The sequence below is a fragment of the Cricetulus griseus genome, chromosome 2, assembly GCF_003668045.3.
Source record: "Cricetulus griseus strain 17A/GY chromosome 2, alternate assembly CriGri-PICRH-1.0, whole genome shotgun sequence".
Lineage (NCBI taxonomy): Eukaryota > Metazoa > Chordata > Mammalia > Rodentia > Cricetidae > Cricetulus > Cricetulus griseus.
The window spans coordinates 343778350-343798782 of NC_048595.1; the positions used below are offsets into that span (position 1 = coordinate 343778350).

Here is a 20433-nt window from a genome sequence, read left to right on the forward strand (position 1 = left end):
GCAGTGGGTCCCCCTCAAGTAGCAAAGGTTAGCCCTGGCATGAGAGGAAACTACTGAAAGCACAGAGGGGTGTGCTGGGCAGAGCACCTGGTATCTATACCAGGTTAAGTTAGTACCTGTTCTCACCCTTGACTAAATGGTGTCTAGTCTCAAATGAGATCTTCAAAGCATGGACCAAATTGTTTACAAGTGGTTTAGCTGGAATGAAGTTCAAAAATAACTATAAGACTACAATGAGACCAATACCCAATAAGATCCAAGCACTTGGGAGGCAGAGGCAGGTGGAGCTCTCAGTTTGAGGCCAGCCGGATCTGCAGAGTGAGTTCCAGGACTCTGGTATCCAAACAAAGATTACCCAGCATGAAAAGCAAACAGAAAATGAATGAGACCCACAATAATAAAAAAGCAACCAATTAAAACTAACCAAGAAGCATATTGTAGGCACAGTGGCACATTCCTGTAATCCAGCACTTGGGAAGCTGAAGCAAGAAGGATCATGAGTTTAAGATCAATCTGAACTATAGTGTGACCTTGTCACCAAAAAAAAAAAATGTACATTAAAACTATCACTGGAACTATATTCATTCTCCACTCGCTCTTCCCACTTGTGTGCATGTGTTCCTGTGTGTGTGTGTGTGTGTGTGTGTGTGTGTGTGTGTGTGTGTGTATGTGTGTGTGTGTGTTCATTCTATCAGTCCAGTTCCTCTGATAATCCTCACTAATTCATATACATATATATATATATATATATATATATATATATATACCATTCCCCATATTCTGTTTATAACAAACTCAAGAAAAAAATGTAACAAAATCAGCCAGAGGTTGCCTTTCTTAGCTCACCTTCCTTAGCAGCTCAATCGCCTTTCTGACCTCTCCTTTGGCAAAACAGATACTGCCCATATTATAAAAGGTTTCGGCTACTTTTCCACCACAGTCATCATAGATGCCAGAATTCAGTGTAGACTTTAGCAATCTGTAAGCCTCCTTAGAGGGTAAAAATTAAAAATAAAATTAGCCATGTCTATGTTATGCACATTGTGAAAGGATCCCCCACAATGACATAACTGGTCCAAAGCAGTCAGTAATGATGATTCCCCCAAGTCCTCTACCATATTGTGACTTAATGCTTCTGCTGAGAGGTAGCACCAGTTAATTCACATGTACAGTATCAGTTAATCTTCCTGCTGTTCTACCGGATAGCAGCTATCGCTGTACTTACTTTTCAGACAATGTAAAGAGGCCTAATAGAAGCTAAGCTCTTTCTCAAGATTGCTTTGGCCACACAGTCAGGATTCCATGCCAGCCTAAATTCCATAGCCCCAACTTTTGTTTCTTCCACTTTTCAAACTTTCAGAAAAGCCAAAGAATAGCAGAATCAACACTCATAAAATTTTTACCTATACTCACAAGTGATTCCCACAAGTGGTTCTCCACATTTATTTTATTGTTCTTTTTCTTATATATATATATATATATATATATATATATATATATGTATATATATTATATGAACATGAGTACATATGTATACATTGTTATTAAAAATCAGTTAAAGACATCGAGCAACTTTACTCCTAAATATTGAACCCATGTCTTCTCAGAGCAAGACTATCCTATTTAGCAATACCATTGTCACTCTAAATGTTACATGGATACAATACTATTAACCAAACATGTAAATTTTCTAATTGTTTCAGCAATATTATTTATAATTTTAAAAAGTGGAGTGTCTGATCATAGTTTGCATTTTTTGCTTTTATAATTATTTCTTCTCCATAACAGGTCCTTCCTCCCTTTTCTCTTTCATAGCATTGACATTATTTTAAAAGTTTTTTGAGACAGGGTTTCTCTGTGTAGCCTGTACTGTCCTGGAACTCGCATTATAGACCAGGCTGGCCTTGAACTCATAGAGACCTGCCTGCCTCTGCCTCCTAACATCTTTCTTTACTGGCTGATCAAGTCTCACTGCACTTATGTACCACACGTCCACTATCCATGCTTTACTCAGTGGACATCCAGATTGATCATACTTCCTTGCTTTTGTGAAACAAACAGCAATAAAGGCAGATTTGCAAGTATCTCTGTGGTAGGACAGAGAGCCCTTTGGGCATATGCCTAGAAGTGGAACATCTGGGTTATGTGGCACTTTTAGTTTTACATATTAGAGAGGCCTCTACACTGATTCCCACCAATAGTAAGTAGACAGTAGCCCCTCCTTCAGCATATCACTGCTGCCATTTGCTGCCACTTATTGTCTTGATTTCTAGAAATTTGTGTTTTTCATTTTCTATCTATTTTCACTCAGGTGAGACAGAATTTCAATGAAGCTTTAATCTGCAGTCTGATGGCTACAGATGTTAAACAATTTATTAGGCATCTGTACTTCTGAGAACCGTCTGTTTAGGTCATTCAGTAGATTCCTTTCTCCCCTCCTCTTTGGTGTCTAGTAATAGCATTTCTTTATTTAATATATATATATATATATATATATATATATATATACATGTATATATATGCATGTGTGTGTTATTTAGAAAGAGTAAAGAGGTTTAGTCATGAATTATGAATTATGTATGGCATTACCTAATTATCCATTTTCAAAAGTATAAACAGAACATTTCTTTAGCACTAAGTTGAACATATAATCATCATCTGGGTTGAGCAAAAGAGTTTACATATTTTAATAGTTTTGAGAATTTCATACATGAGTATGCTGTATTTACCTCATTTTTATCCTTCATTCTCTCCAAATTCATTCACATACCCCCCCCCACCACATTCCCCTCTCAAGTTCATGACCTCATCCGTATGTACACAGGGTTAGAGGCCACCATGTAGGCTTGACAACATATTAGGGGGTTCACCTAGGAGGAAAATTTTGTTCTCTCTCCCTCCTCAGTCACCGACTGCCTGCAGGTTTTCATCTGGGAGAACACCTTGTGAACTTTCCCCTGGTTGGTCTGGCCACTTCTGTGGTCTTGTTGGGAGTTCATGGTGAAGCATGCATGTTCTGTCCAGAGGAACCATCTCACAGCAGTCCTCCTGGTCCTCCCTCCTGCTCCCTGGCTCTTACAATCTTTCCATCTCCTCTCCTGCAGTGCTGATCCCTGAGTCTTAGGGGTTGTTGGGTAATACATATTTAAGGATATCAACTGCTGATTTTCAGCAAACAATGCCAATAATTCAGGAATCTCAAAGCCCTATGCCTTTGTATTTTTCAGATTTTAAAAGATTTCTTTATTTAGTTTTCTCAGTATTCCAAAAATATTTTATCTACCTGGGTAAATATTTCTAAGTATGTCCTTTTTAATACACATGTAAATGGGACTTATTTTTCATTAATGATGCATCGATACAAACATATTTTTGTGTTTCTTTTGTCTTTTGTAAATTGGTTGAACTTACTAATTTTATGTGTGTGTGTGTGTGTGTGAGAGAGAGAGAGAGAGAGAGAGAGAGAGAGAGAGAGAGAGAGAATGAGAGGACTTTAGACTTTATGGACTTTTATGTAACATTTCATCATTTAAAGATTTAGTTATTTTTATGTGTGAGTGCTCTATCTTCATATATGCCTTTATGTCAGAAGAGGGCATCAGATCCTACTATAGATGGTTGTGAACCACCATATGGTTACTCAGAATTAAACTCAGGACCACGATGTGGTTGCTGGGAATTGGACTCAGGACCTCTGGAAGAGAAGCCAGTGCTCGTTAACCTCTGGGCCATCTCTCCAGCCCCATAAATTCTTAACCATATGCTTATACATTCACTTTTAAGCTAGTTGTCATATGGCTGATGAGACCATGTCAGATGTATCCAAGGATGGCTTGGTCAGCTCAAAGTTAGAATCTTAGAACACACAAATGTCTTTACTGTGTTTAAATACATAAAGTTTACATCATAACTTTCTAAGCAAATGACTTAGACTAATGGGATCATTAAATAAAAATGTCAGTATCTGTGCTGGTTAGTTTTAATGTCAACGTGAACAAGCTGGGAGGAAGGAATTTCAATTGAGGAAATGCTTCTATATATCAGCTGGGCCATTTCATTAGAGATAAATGGGGGAGGACCCAGCCCATTGTGGCCTGGGGATCTTGGGTGCTATAAGAAAGTAGGCTGAGCAAGCCACAAGGAGCAAGCCAGTAAGCAGCACTCCTCCATGGCCTCTGCTTCATTTCCTGCTTCCAGGTTCCTATCCCATGTGGGTTTCTGTCCTAACTGCCCTCAGTGATGGACTGTGATGTCAAACCATAAGCTAAAATAAACCCTTTTCCTTCCCAAAGTTTTATATTGTCTTCAAATTTCATCACAGCACTAGAAATCATAGCTAAGATAGCATCTAAGACATTTTACATAACTTTTAAATGTGAAGACGAGATTGTGGCTAGTAAGTGATGAAGGTCAGACTGAAAAGGAAACACCACCATGAAAAAAAAAAAGGTAGTAGCTAGTTTTGACTCAGTAAATTTATAAACGCAGAGCTTAAAATGTTCTGGATTTGAAGGACTTCATGTATTATGATAAAAGCAAATTATTCTATTGATATCATAAGCAGCAGCAGTCCTATGTGACACCCAGTTTTACCTGGGACTTGTGTGACCTCCCGAGTTTCTGAACTGAGACCATCAATATCTAACAAACAAAATAGGAATCACATTTACGACTTGGTAAACCTTTACCTGGTTTTCACCATTTTGGATGAGCCATGTACAAAAGTCTTCAATGGCGGTGAGACTCTCATAGTCTTCAGAGCCCAGTGTTTGATATGTACTAATACTTTTTATGAAATATATCTCAACAGCATCTGGAAAAAACAGAGAGAATTATTTAAGGCAAACTTTGCCTTCATAAATGTCTATTTTATCAGCTTGGACTCCACTGACATTTTTGTACTTCAAGTCTGTGCTTGCTCCTATCTCAGGTTTCACAAAGACCATCAAAAAATCCAAGTTAGGATTGGAGAGCATCCAGTGATATTCTCATGATGAAATGTGTGTGTGGATTTCAAGTGAGGGGAGGGGCGTGAGTCCAAATAGTCCTTTTATCCTAAAGGCCAAAATAACTACCATGTTAGACTGCCAGAGACATTGAAAGACTATATACTTTTAGCTAAAACTTGGATATTTTGTATTTATATTTATTATACATCTTTAATATATACACATATGTGTATGTATGTATACAGAGATATGATTTGGCAATTTTTACTGTTTTAACATTTCCTGTTACAGCCAGAATATGGTAGGTAGCGCACTCCTATACTTCCAGCACTCAAGGGCTGAGGCAGGAAAGATTGGCATGAGTTTTAAGCCAACCTGGACTTCAGAAAGAATTCCAGGCCTACCTAGGTTACAAATGGACATGCTGCCTCAAACAACTGCCTTGTGGGCTTTTTGCTCCTGCCAGTAGGGTCCCTGCTGGTGGAGTGGCTCAACAAATTCAAGTCTGGATTAGGACGTGTTTACACAACAGCTGTGGGCCAGTTAGCCATCTTGTCTTTCTTTAAACTGACCAACAGTAAATTAAGGGATGATGACCCTTCAGAGACTTAAAAGAGAAAGAAAAATAAAACAAACAAAAGCCCAGCCCTCAAGCAGAAGTAAGGCTTTGGTTTCCTGACTTGCTGAGTTCCCCATCCTCTCTTCATAGTCTTTCTATATGCTTGCTGTGTGTATGTGTTTTCTTAGCCCCAAAGGCTTTTCTTCTTCTTCTTCTTCTTCTTTCTTTTCTTTTTTGGTTTTTCAAGACAAACCTGGCTGTAACAGTCCTGGCTGTCCTGGATCTTGCTTTGTACATCAGGCTAACCTCAAACTCATTGAGATCTGCCTGCCTCTGCCTCCCAAGTGCTAGGATTAAAGGCGTGGGCCACCAACACCCAGCTCAAAGGCTTTCTTCAACAGAAAAAAAAAGAACCTTTCATTCACTTTTAATGTCATCTTTTATTCCAAATACAGTATTTGCTTAAATAGTCAATATAGAAAGTGTATAAAAATAATGGGAACTTTTGCCTATTCTATATTGTCCTGGTCACTGTAAATTTATAGTAAGTCTGCTTCTCTTTCAGTGTTGTGCTGGCTATTGAAAGATTTGCCTCCCCACATAAACTTCAGTTTCTCCATGTACATAAGATAACTTGCTGGTATTTGGCTTAGAATTGGGTTCAGTGTGTTAGGAAGAACTGACTTCTGAGATTAATGAGTGTTATCTATGCACATGAAGTATCTCTTAGTTACTTGGCTTCTTTCCTCACCTTTAAAAGTTTTGTTATTAGGCACTTCTCTCATATTTTATTAGATTTATAATTATTTTATTTATTGGGTTGCCAATGTAAATGATCCTGTTCTTAGTTGGAAAACTTATAGTTTCTTGCTATGAATGAAGCTAGTGAGGTGGCTCAGTGAGTATGGCACCACTATCAAGCATGAGGACTGGAATTCAATCCCTACATCTCACGTGATGGAAGAAAATTGACTCCTGCATATAATATAATATAATATATATATATATATCATCTAGGCTGATTCCATTTCATGGTTGTCTTCCTTAGGGTTTCTATTGATGTGACAAAACACCATGACCAAAAGGTAAGTTGGGGAGGAAAGGGTTTATTTGGCTCACACTTCAGCATTTGCTTTTCATCACTGAAGAAAATCAGGACAGGCACTCATACAGGGCAGGATCCTGGAGGCAGGATCTGATGCAAAGGCCATGGAGGGGAGCTGCTTACTGGCTTGTTCATCATGGCTTGCTCACCTTCTTATAGAACCCAGGACCCCCAACCCAGGGATGGCACCACCCACCATGAGCTGAGCCCTTCCCTCATTGATCACTAATTGAGAAAATGCCTTACAGCTAGGTCTCAAGGAGGCATTTCCTCAGCTGAGGCTCCTTCCTCTGATGATTCTAGCTTGTGTCAAGTTACCACACAAAACCAGCCAGTACACTAGTTATTATGAATGAGTGCAGCAATGAACATGGCTATGCAAATATCTCTGGTATACCGACTTCGACTTAAGCTTCTTTGGCTATACACCCAGGGGTGGTCTAGCTGGGTCATATGGCAGTTCTATTTTAGCTTTTTTAGAACTTTATTCTGATTTCCATAGGGGTTTTACAAACTTTGTTTTCTTACTAGTAGTGTATAAAGGTTCTTTTCACACATCCTGTCCAGTAGTTTCTTTGTTTGTTTGCTTGTTTTGTGACAAAAGCCCTTCTGACTAAGGTGAGTCCGAATCTGTGCTACCATGTATTATTTCTTGCCATCTGCAGATTTTAGTTTGGATTGTTCTGGTTCTTACATGACTTTGAGGTGCAGCATTATGTTATTTGAGAGCATTCAGAGTTTGTGTTATATTAATTAATTAATTAATTAATTAATAAACTAGAGACAGAGTCTCTCTACATAGCTCTGGATGTCCCAGAACTTACTATGTAGACCAGGTTGGCTTCAAACTCACTGGAAACCACCTGCTTCTGCTTGTTCCAGTGCTGGGATGAAAGGCATGCGCTGCCACATCTGGCCTAGGTTTTTTAATGTAAGGACCCTTGAGTACAAACTTCCCTCTTGGAACTGCCTTAGCTGTATCACAAAGACTCTAGTAATTTGTAGCTTCTTTTCATTTGATTCCAGGAATTATTTTTAATTATTTCCCAATTTACTCAGTGTTCAGCCCTCATGTATTTTTGTTTTTCTTGCTATTGATTCCTAGTTTGGGTGAGATATGATTGGATAAGATTCAAGAAAATGTGTTTGGGCTTGACTTGTGGCCTAGAATGTGTTCTGTTTTTATAGAAGATGAAATTGACTGCTGCAAAGAATTTTATTGGATATCTGTGGGTATCTGTTAAGTCCATTTGATCTGTAGTGCAGTTTAACTGAAGTTTCTTTTCTTTTAGTTTGGGTGACCCTTGTAGAGATGAAGCCACTAGACGTTTTTATATAAGGACTTATCTGGCTTTTTAAACTTCATTAGAGTTTATCAAATTGGGAGCCCTACCATTTAGTGCATATATTTTTATAATGGTTAGATCTTTTTTATTATGATTCCTTTTATTAGTATCTTGTGGTCTTCTTCATTTCTTATAATTTAGGTTTGAAGTCTACTTTATCAGACATCAGAATAGCTTTGTAATCTTATTTTTGTCTTATATCCATTTGAAGGATTTTTCCCACCCTTTCACTCCCAATATGCTAATGTCTTTTCCAGCTGGCTAGTTTTTATATCAATTTGACACAAGCTACAGTCATTTTAGAAAAAGGAAAAACTCATCCTCAACAGATTGGCTTGTGGGAAAGCTTGTGGTACATTTTCTAATTAGTGATTGATGAGGGGGGGGCAACCCATTGTGGGTGGTGCCACCCCTGGGATTCAGGTCATGAGATGCTGCAAGAGAGCAGGCTGAGCAACTCAAGGGTAGTAATCCAGTAAGCAGCACCCCTCCATGGCCTCGGCTTCAGTTCCTGCCTCCAGTTCCTTGCTCTGACTTTCCTTTGATGATGGACTATGATGTGGAAACATAAGCAAAATAAACTCAGTCCACTCCAAGTTGCTTTGGTCATAGCAATAGAGACCCTAAGACAACCAACGAGGTATGTGTCTTGTTCTTCTTTTAAATCCAGCCAGCTGCTGTGCGTCTCTTTATTGGTGAGTTGAGGCCATTTTTACATTTTAGGTAATTGAGGGGTTAGCATGTTTTGGAGTAATTTTGCCTTGCTTTTATGTCTCTTTTATCCTGAGTTTTGACATTGCAGGCACTAAACTACTATAGCTTGTTACTATTTATTCATTCCTAGGTTAATACTTTTTTCAAGATTATTAACCATTTATAGTTCATCTTTATGCATGATCTCATCTTTTATGCATGCCTGTCTTTCTATATAAACTTTGGCTCTTACATTTAGGACAAGGGACCATGAGTCAGTGCTTGTGTATAATGGAAGCAAAAATTCTAACTTGTGATTTTTAAATGTGAATGTCCAATTTCTTTTTTATCCTTCTTCATTTTAAAGAACTTTTCTCATTTTACATACCAATCCCAGTTCCCACTCCCTCCTCTCCTCTTGCTACTTCCTCCTTACCCCTACACCACCCTCCATCCACTCCTTAAAGGTGGAAGAATAGGTGTTACTGTTAAAAGTTGCAGGAGACAGTTTGGTCCTTGGTACAGCTCAGGATGCCTTTTAGGGGACTGTGATGGTTAGGAGCCTTGACTAATACAGATGCCCCCCAGTGCCTGCTTTCCCCCCTCTTTTTAATTGTTTTCACACAATATATTTTGTTAATACTTCTCCGTCCCCCAACTCCTCCCAGGTCCTCCTCTCTTCCCCATCTCCCTACCCACCCAACTTCCAACTTCATGCGCTCTCTCTCTTTCTATTTATCTATCCTCTCTCTCTCTCTCTCTCTCTCTCTCTCTCTCTCTCTCTCTCTCTCTCAAAAATACTAAGCTCAAAACAAAACAAAAAATTGACACAAAAATACAAAACCAAAAGCACACACACAAAAAGCCATGGATGCATTTTGTATTAGCCAACTACTCTTGGGCATAGCAACTGTCCTAGAGTGTGTTCTCACCTTCATGCTGTCATCATGTTTGGCAGCCTTCTCTAGTTGAAGTGTCATATCTGTGACAGACACATTGAGAGTAGGAATGTAGGAGACTATACTAGTGACCTTCCTTTTAGCTTTGAGATAACATTGCCAATGGCCTTCACAGATGCAGGGATGATGTTTTGGGTAGCCCCACGGCCATCATTCCAGTTTCCCAGAGGGGCTATGCATCATCTTCTTGGTGGCAGTGATTACATGGAATGTAGCTAAGAGTCCATCAATTATGCCAAAATCATCATGGATGACCTTGGCCAGGTGAGGACTAGGCAAATGACAGTACAAAAGGCATTGCTGACAACCTTGAATGAGTTCTCATGCTTCTCATGGCTCACTCCCATCACAAACTTGGTGGCAACAACACAAGAACCAAAGGTGATTACGATTTTGACCCGACCCTTCCAGTGGGCCCCAAACTTCTCCATGATTGTGACGATGCCATTAGACTTCACAGCGTACTTAGCACCAAAACCACCCCATTTGATGTTGTCAGAATTTCACTCCTCTAAGACAGAAATGGCCTTCCTATGACAAGTTTCCTTCTCTCAGATTTGACTGTATCATGTAACTGGCTGTGGGTAGAGTAATACTGAAACATGAAGCCTATGGTCAATAAGGGCATTATGGATGATGATATCCACCTCATCAGGGCTGAAGGCAGCTTTAGTGACCAAATATGGCCAAATCTGTTCGTTCCTACCTTCACCATCATGTCTCAGGGATGAGGCTGGCACTGCATGAGAGGATGTGACTGTCTCTGGAATAGGGAGGAGCTAAAACTCTTACGTTTTTTATTACATCTTAAAATGTATTCTTGTGAGTGTGCATGAAGGGTAGTAAGGATGGGTATCCATGTGTCATGGTGTGCACATGGAGGTCAGATCACAACCTTTGGACATCAGTTCTTTCCTTCCACCATGTGGGTTTGGGGACTGAATTCAGGCATCAGGCTTGGTGGTGAGCACCTTTATCTGATAAGTCATCCTTCCCCCATTTTCCATCCTTCCTTCCTCCATAACATTATGGAGAATATGTTGAATTGCCACTTTTCTTTCTTTAAATACTAGGTAGAATTCCACAATGATATTGTCTGCACCTGGACATTTCTTTCTTAGGAAGATCAGCTACAAATTTATTTTTAATCCATATGAATATATGAAGCTACTTGTTCATCCTGAATGAGTTTTAAATTCTGTGTACAGGACTTTATGAAAAACATAGTTTCAGATCTTTTGTAATTAATTTTTAATCTCTTCTTTCATAGTATGCTTAGAAAATCATTTCGCTTAAACCTTAAACCTTAAGTTTAAATTTTAGGTTTTTCCATTCTAGGTAGAACTGTGTTTTCTCATGGCTAATTTTTATTTTCAGCTTTGATACATAAAGTTTGAATATAGCTGAAGTTTAATTTAATTAATCATAAAACTTGAATATATATATATAATTGTAAAAGTTATTTATTTTATTGTACTGGGTTACATAAGAGTTCTCTCATGCAAATCTATAACATACATTGAGCATATCCTTCCCAGACCTAATGCCTCATATGGTGTTATTCTTGACCGTTAACTTGGTGATTTCCAATTACCCTGGGAACAAATCTCTGAACAAGTCCCTCGGGAATTAATTGAAATGAGTAGATCTGCCTTAACTATGGCCAGTGTCACTCTGTGGGCTGGGTCCAGGATTAATTAAAGGAGAAGGGGAGCTGAGGACAGGCCCTCATTATCGTGCTGCTTCCTGAGTGGAGCTGAGGACAGGCCCTCATTATCGTGCTGCTTCCTGAGTGTAAACCAGATGCCTCCTGTCATTGCCACCATTACACCAAGCATTCTCTGCTCAGATGGAATGCACTCCCTGGAACTGTAAGCCAAAACAGACTTCCTCCAGTCACTTCCCCATTGAGTCCCTCACTGTCCCAGCAGTCCCCTTTGTTTTCTTAGACAGTTGTATGTCATCTGTACAAATTTTATGAATCTATGATCACCTCGAGTTATATCTATTTTCCTGCACATGACATAACTTCATTCTTTTTTATGACTGAAAACATTTCATTTTGTATATATTTTACTCATTCCTGTTGATGGACACTTAGGTTGTTTCATAACTCAGCTGTCATGAATAGTGCTGAAACAAACACCAATGTGCAGTCATCTCTACATTCCTACCAGCACTGTACAGGAGTTTGCTCTTGTCCACAACCTCACCAGCATTTTTTCTTGTTTGTTTGCTTGACAGACATAGTTTTAGAATTTTTTGTAATGAAAATTTTCAACACTGAATACCTTTATGTATGCTTAGTAATTCCTTTCTCTGAGTTTAATTTTAATTCTTTCCATTTTAGAACTGATATTTGTTATAGAGTTTTATCTATCAAAATTTTTTATTTTTCGTTTTCATGGATATAGTTTTAATCTAGCTGCAGTTTTAGTTAATGATAAAGCTTGAAGTATACATCTGAAAACTTACCTGATTTTACTGGGGTTACACAAGCCTGTTTTCCTGTGAATTCTGACTGGAGTGATAGAATCTCAAAGTTGTCTCTGTGTGTGCTTCTCTGCTTGCTACTGATATTGAGCATTATTTCATTATCATTGACCATCTGGAAGGCAGCTATGCCCACCACTATACCACCAACGTTCACAGCCATTTGCAGCTCATCTCCTGAGTACTGCTTGCTCATTTCATTCTCTGGCTGATTGACTACTTTGTTTGGGTTGGTTCCTTTTGTTTTGTTTGTTGTTTGTTTTAGTTTTTTATATTCTAGGTATTGCTCAGATGTTGAGCTGACAAAGATTTCCTCCTGTGTTGTAGGTTGCCTCTTCAATCTTTTCCATTGCTGTGCACTGTCTTAATGTCATGAAATCTCATTTGTCAGTTGTTGGTGTTGTTTCCTAAGTGATTGTGGTCACCCTCAGAAAGTGCTTACTATAACAATATCCTAAAGTGTTTTCCTTACTTATACCTCTATCAGTTTGAGAATTTCAAGTCTTATATTGTGTTTGGTGATCACATTTGGAGGTGATTTTCTTACAGGATAAGCCATAGGGATTGAGTCCCAAGCTTTTACATGTGGTAAAACCCAGTTTCTCTGGCACCTTATTTTGAAGAGACTGTTTTTCCCCTTTGGATTTTGGATATCTTTTCTTTAATATTAATATTAAAAATAAGTATGCAGGATGCTAGCAAGAAGGCTCAGTGATAAAAGAGATTGCTTCTAAGTCTAATGACTTGAATTTGAATTCAAGCCCCAGATCTCCACGGTGAAAGAAAATAACTGACTCTCTCAAATTGGCATTTGATTTTCACATGTGCACTATGGCATTCACATATTTGGTAGTGTGCACATGCATACACACAGAATAAATAAATGTTAATTTTTAATTAATATATTAAGAAAAATACCTGTTCTTGGAATTGAGGTTTTTTTCACATTAAAAGCTATATATTCCTCATATTTGCAAATGTATCAAGTTTCTTATAACTGCAAAGTATGAAAATCTGTTTAAACATGAAATGCACACACTATGAGTATACATAAATCTTGAGAAAAAAATATTAAATGGAAAATCAGACTCGGGAAGTCTTTAATGAATATTTAGTATTGAGAAAACAAAATAAAAAAAGCTTCAAACTAAAAAAAAAATTACTTAGTAACATAGGAAAACAAGAGGAGAAAAACAACATGCAGACTTCCTCTACAGTTCTGTCTGTCTCCCTCTCCCCCTTTCTCAAGCTGGAAAATAGTATGCATCATCATGGATTAATTTTACAAGCAGAAAGGAAAGACATTTTACATTTTACATTCTGCACAAATCCCAAATTCCTCTGACAGGGTAGATGCCACCCCAACGTCTATGGAGCCAAGACAGAGAAAAGTCCCTTTAATTGATAGACTCCAGTGTCCATTGGCCTCCTCCCTCACCAGCTCATCCATCTGTCTGCCACCTAGTTTCACACCAACCTTGCTGGACAGAGGTGTCTTGCTGGAGAATCCACTAAACACTTAGCTTCCCTCTAGAAATCCTAGTGCATTATCTTTGAATACAGCTCATGGAAATTCTAACTGCTGCATCATGGTCTCTTGTAAGACAGAGGGAAGGAGGTAAGGCTGAGTGCAGGGAGATAGGAGGAGTTGATACTTCCCTTCTACTGAGTCCTCATGGTAAGCAATGCTTACCATGTGTGTGATCTCTACACCTCAGAAAGGTAAGTGTGGCAGACATTCTAAGGGAGTACAGGAAATAGAAAATAGATAGTTGGTTTTGGTGCTCAATTAGTTTGGGAGGATGTTATCAGGTGTAACCTCCTGTGTAATTATGGAATTGATTTTTTACAAAATCATGACCAGCTTTATCTCTCCGTTACATGAGTAGCTACCTATAATCTCTTACTTATATAAGGATGATTCATCACTTTGCTTCTCATATCACTGGGCAGTGATGATAAATGCAAGGCCACCTCCTGTACCTACCCCTGTGCTGGGATTCTCCGGACATGGCATAAGCTTTAGCTAGTAGAGCACTCGCCTCAGCAGTTTGGGGGCTGATTTCAGAAAATGAAGAAACACAAATAGAATAGGCCTGGGGGAAAAAAAAAAGAAAAACATGACAATATCAGTACTCAGTGACAGTCTAGAAACTCATGACAACATCAGTACCTAGTGACAGTGACAGTCTAGAAACCCACGACAACATCAGTACCCAGTGACCATCTTTTGCTGCATTTTTCAGCAGCTGTCAGAATTGCTAGCTGACTGGGAGCCAACTCAGCTAAACACAGAATTACATGGGAGTGGAGCCTGAGTTCCATCGCAGCCACTTCCTTTTGTGGGTCTTGAACAAATAATTTCACCTTCTTATGCAGGATGGAATGTATGGGTCTTACGGATTAGGGCTCAGAAAAGATTAAAGGAGTCGCCATATGCAAACACTGGGCACTATCCATCATCTGGTCAGTTCTAACTAAATCTTAGCTTCATTACTTCCACTGGGTCTCACAGCAGACTGTAACTACAACATTAGCCCAGAATCTCAAGAATTCACTATCAAAGAATCATAAAACATGGGTCCAAGAGATCCAGTACTGCTTAGCCACTTACCATGATAGAGAATGGTCCCTTATCTTCTTCAAATATAGGATAAAAAGATGATAAAAATAGAATTTGTTACAAATAGTTGCTGTAAATGTTAAATAGGTCAACATGTGTGAAGTGTTTTATAGTATCACCTGGCATTCAGTAACCATTAAAGAAGTGTAAGATAATAATTAGTTGTATTATTAATATTATTTGTATTTTAATGGGAAGTATGTCACTTAAGAAGAAAGAAGAGTGAAAACAGCTGACTTGTAGCTACCAGCAAGGAAAGAAGCACCCATGCATGACAGTTCACCAGCCAACCCTTAACTATCTCAAGAAGCTAAAGGGATTATCATCACCCACCCACTATGAAGCCAAGACAGTGCAAAGTGTGCACACTGTTCCATTAACTATAAGCTACTGGGTTAGATTTCCTGAGTTCAAATCTCTGCTTTGCAACCTATCAGCCAAGCAACTTCAGCTGAATCAGCCATAAATCTCTGTGAAATGAAATACATACTCAAGTGCACACAATAATAAATGTTAACTCTGATTTTTTGGTTTTGTTATAAACATTGATATAAACATTACTACTTTCTTCATTCTAATTTGATCAATTTTTGTTTATTTGGTTGGTTTTGGGGTTTTCAAGGCAGGGATTCTCTGTATAGCCCTGGCTGCCCTGAAACTCACTTTGTAGACCGGACTGTCCTCAAACTCAGAGATCTACCTGCCTCTGCCTCCAGAAAGCTAGGATAAACGGTGTGTGCCACCACTGCCTGGCTTGTCCACAGTTTTAAGAGAGCCTTGAATTCAAAACTCATGCCTTCCTCTGCAGGCAGTGACTCTGGCACAAAAGCAGATCCCCTAATGCTTCTCTCCATTGCCTGGTGTTTATAAACTTGGGTTGTCAAATTGTTTCCCACACCTGTTCTTAGCTCTATGGCTTTTGACATAAGTAGCTGTGCTACTACTTTCCCCATGTATGAAATCCCGTATGTCAGTATAATCTGTTGTGAAAGCAGATTTCTGACAGCACTGCAACATTTTATTCAGAAGAAAGGTGAATTTAACTAACAGTTTAAGTACATTTTAAAGGGAAGTGCCTAAAATGGTTTTTATATCAGAGGCTCAATATTTGTTCCTTTGTTTTAGCTTGCCACAAGTATTTGTCAATTAGTTACCTCTAAGTGAGATACACTTTTATTTGTTTAACCATAGATTTGGAAATAAAACCAGCTGCAGTGAACTGACAGGACATCTGATATAACAAAATGTCATGGCTTTTCAAATAAGAAACCTGCCTTAGGGTTTCTATTGCTGTGAAGAAACACCATAACCATGGCAGCTTTTATTTTATTTTATTTTATTTTCAGTTTCTTTTTTTCCTCCATTTTTTAATTTGATTAGAAACAAGATTGTTTTACATGGCAATCTCAGTTCCCTCTCCCTCACCTCCTCCCCTGCCCCCACAACTAACACCTACCTACCCCATACCCTTTCTGCTCTCCAGGAAAGGTGAGACTTTCCATAGGGGGTCTTCAGAGTCTGTCATATACTTTGGGATAGGGCCTAGGCCCACTCCTGTGTGTCTAGGCTCAGGGAGTATCCCTCTATGTTGAATGGGCTCCCAAAATCCAATGACAGCTTTTATAAAGGAAAACATTTCATTGGTGCTGACTTACAGTTTAGTTCATTGCTGTCATGGCAGGAAGCCTGGTGGCATGCAGGAAGACACGGTGTTGGGGAAGGAACTGAGAATTCTACATCTGATCCATAGGAGACAGGAAATGAACTATCACACTGTGTATGGCTTGAGTATATATAGGATCTCAAAGCCTGACTCTACAGTAACACATTTCCTCCAACAAAGCTACACCTACTCCAACAAGACCACACCTCCTAATAGTGCCACTCTTTATAGGCCAAGAATTAAAAATCATTTTTTATAACTACTGTTACTTGTTTGTATATGCAGACAAATAGTATTATTACTATTATTACTTGCTTGTGTACAGACAACATGTCTAGGCGAGAGAGCTACTATGTGGAATCTACTGTTCCTTCCACTTTCACTTGGGTTCCTGGGATCAAACTTTGGTTACCAGGTGTTTGCCTAGCAAACACCTTTGAACTGTCTCACCAGTCTTCCCTTTTTGTGTTCTTTAAGTCAAGTTCAGCTGCCCTAATGTGTTTTATGTCTTGGGGTCGACTCAAGCTTGGTTTCTTCCCAGCATTGACAGAGATGAGAGGCCTAGGAGGGGATGTGCTACTTCCTGGTCAGGTCACAGAACATATATGTTCACTAGAGTTACGGGCCTCTGGTTATGTTTTTAAGTTTGAGGCTCTTGTTTGGGGTTGGAGTAAGTCAAGGTTAACATGTGTGGTACTTTGAATGCAATTGGCCCCAATAATCTTATAAGGAGTGGCACTATTAGGAGGTGTGGCTTTGTTGGAGTGGGTATGCCTTGTTGGAAGAAGTGTATCACTTTGGGGGTGGGCTTTGAGGAATAGTGCCCTGTGAGTCAGTCAACTTCCTGTTTTCTTCAAGATGTAGGACTCTCAGCTATTCCTCCAGCACCCCACCTGCCTGCATGCTGCCATGCCCCCCCCCCCCGACACCCCCCATGATGATAATAGACTGAACCTCTGAAACTTAAACCAGTACCCTCAATTGTTTTCCTTATAACAGTTGCCATGGTCATGGTGTCTGTTTACACCAATAAAACCCTAGTTAATAACATGAAACCTAGAGGGATACTCTCTCAGCCTAGACACACAGGAGAGGGTCTAGGCCCTGCTCCAAATGACTTTGAAGATTCCCCCATGGAAGGCCTCACCCTCCCTGGGGAGCAGAAAGGGGATGGGATAGGGGGTTAGCGTGGGGCAGGGGAGGAGGCATGAGGGAGAGGGAACTGGGATTGGCATGTAAAAGAAGCTTGTTTCTAATTTAAATTTAAAAAAGGACAAAGAAAAAGTTAACATGGAACCAATTCTGCCCCTTAGGATGTTAGGGTTAAAGTAAGGAACCAATCCTTAACTCCTGGTTATGAGAATCAACTGGGCCTGGAGCCAAACAAGATCACCTTGCCAAAGAACCAACCTGCTGCAAATACTGGATGGCTTGCTCATGGTTCCTCCTCAGCTGCTCAATCTGAGCGATTTCTTCATATAGGCTAATCAGCTCTGATGTGCCATAACCCTTGGCCATGATGACACTACCAATTGCCTTTTCAAAGTATGCCAGAGCTAGGTTCATCCTGTGCATGGCTAAGGAAGCTCTACAAGACAAAGAAAGAAGGTGGAAAGTCACACAGAGGCCACTTCCTTTGCAGACACATAAGGAATTAATTCCAAGAAGAATTTGTCTTCATAGACAAATCATCTGGACAGCTGGCTCAAAATCCAAGATTGCTTTAAACAAACCCCCATTATTCTGAATTTTGCCCACAAGATCCCACAGACTACCACCATTAGCTTAACACGTTAATATGTTTTACTCTTCTGTAATTTTCATAAAAATACAAACGGAAAAATGTCACCCAGAAAGTCATAAGACGGGGGATGATTTACTCAGAAGCACAGATGTGGGTCTTGTAATATCAGTAAAGGTGGGATAAGCACCAGCCCTAAGGACTCAGCAAAAAGCTTGTGATTGACATGCTTACATGAGTAAGTAACTCAGGTGATTGGTCGATATGATTGGAACTCATAGCTGGTAGAACTAGCAGTCCTGTACATGGGAGGCTGCCACTATGGAATTAGAAGCTGTACATAAGCATGCCATGCACCTCTTCTGGCTCACAAGCAGACACATTTTCATGCTATTTCAGGTCAGTATGGGGGCTTCTCAGTAGGACAATATCCTGTGCATTGTCCTACAGAGCATTCTCCAGAACTGTCATTTGTTGACCTCCTATCAGCAAAAAAAAAAAAAAAAAGTGTCTGAAGAGTTCCAGAGAGCACAGCTAGGGTTTGGAACTGGAGAGCTAAGACTGTAGGAGGCAAGAGGCTCTGAAAGCTGGTATTGCAAGACTCTCAAGTGAAGATCTAAAGAGCTATCAATGATTAAAAGGTGAGGGTCCTGACTCCGGAGATGACATACCATTTACTGTAGGGTGACAGGACTCAACGCCCAGAGAAAAATGCCTCTGCCTGAGCACCAGGAGCTACAAATTTCTGGCTTCTAAAATCATAAAGCTCTAGGTGTTAGGTGTTGTGAGCCCCCAAAACTCTTGGCTAAATATGATGGCCCACAACTTTATGTCCAGCACTCATGAGACAGAAGCAGGATGATTCCTATAAATTTAAGGACAGCCTGGGCAACAGCATTGAGTTTGACTCAATAAAAAAGAACTCAGGGCTGCCTATTTGTGACTCGCACCTGAAGAGAGCAAAAGGCCTGTCAGCTGGCTATTCTAACAGACTTATCTTGTCCTCAAGATGAGTGTGAATGATCAAGGGCACTGACAGGTTATCTAATCGTTCTTTGAAGCGATAATCTCTTCTATCAACCACACAAATGTTCTCTTGACCAAATGTATTTCTCTTATTCTTCAGACATTAAGGATGGCTCCCATCAAGAGCTTTAAGGGAGATTTTAGCAAGTTGTTTAACCTGAACAATCTTGTCTTAGTGTCTCTGCCCTTCAATGGAAAAAAGGCATTACTAGATATTTGTCTTTACTAGATATTTGATATATATCAACTATAACAGCATGGTACAGAAGATAAGCTATGAATTCAGATGTTTCAATGATAAGCCAAGTTCTTCAACTAATTCTGTCACCTTCAGTTAATCTTCCTGGGCCATTTTTTTTTAAGATAGTTTGTCTGTGTAACTAGTCCTAGCTATCCTAGAACTTGCTTTGTAGACCAGGCTGGCCTCCAACTCACAGAGATCCACCTGCCTCTGCCTCTCAAGTGCTGGGATTAAAGGTATGCACCACAACTGCCCAGTGCCTTATTTTCTTATCTGTCAAATAAAAATATTAAGAATGCCTACCCTCATAGGTTACAGCAAGGCCTGAAAGAAATAAAACTTCAAAGCACTCAAACACTGTGTGGTATGTATTATACAGAGTAAGCATTCTAACACTTAGTACACACACAAAACAGATACTGGTGTGAATGAGTAAAATAAACACTAGAATTGAGAAAAGACAACGTGGTTTTTGTTTCACATAAGGCAGATAACCTTTAAGTAGTGCCCTCTGTGACAGCAGGAGACATTCACCAGACTCTAACTATGGCCCTATGGATTTGAGTCAATAGTCTGACTTTGCTCTGAACATTCCAACATGTCCCCACCATGTCCCATTTGACTTCTAGATTCATGGCTGTTTAGAGCAGGCAGATGTGACGCATGTGTTTCATTTACTTAGCATTCAGTCATCTGCCCTACTGTGCCAAGTGCTTATAGCTTTTGGAAAGAGATTTCTTTCAAGGATGTGAAGATATTTGAAAAATCTGGGGAACAGTAAACTTTCATTATTTCTTTTTCCTGATAATCTGATTGGCCCACTCCCCTTTCTAAATTCTCCATTCTCGGGGGATTCTTAACTCATCTCAAAACAGTTTTAAGTCTTGTTCTGGCTTAAACAAATCCCATGGACTCTGTTTCTACACAGAACAGAGCTTTCCTTAACAGTGCATGTCTGTCCATAGCTCCGATAGTCTCCGATTTGCCTTCTTGAGTGTTCTCTCCTTCTCTGTTACTTCTCTGTCATGCTTGATG

At 39.5% G+C, this 20433-nt stretch overlaps 1 protein-coding gene across 1 annotated transcript in view; it reads right to left on the reverse strand.

Moving 5' to 3' along the window:
* Ttc23l (tetratricopeptide repeat domain 23 like) overlaps positions 1-20433 on the reverse strand; it is a 46260-nt gene that overhangs the window by 3152 nt on the left and 22675 nt on the right. Inside the window, exons 6-9 of the mRNA XM_035438790.1 lie at positions 17801-17978; positions 14092-14200; positions 4689-4813; positions 847-990 (exon numbers count right to left, since the gene is read on the reverse strand). Of these exons, the coding sequence (XP_035294681.1) occupies positions 847-990; positions 4689-4813; positions 14092-14200; positions 17801-17978 (556 nt within the window). The remainder of the gene's footprint in view (positions 1-846; positions 991-4688; positions 4814-14091; positions 14201-17800; positions 17979-20433) is intronic.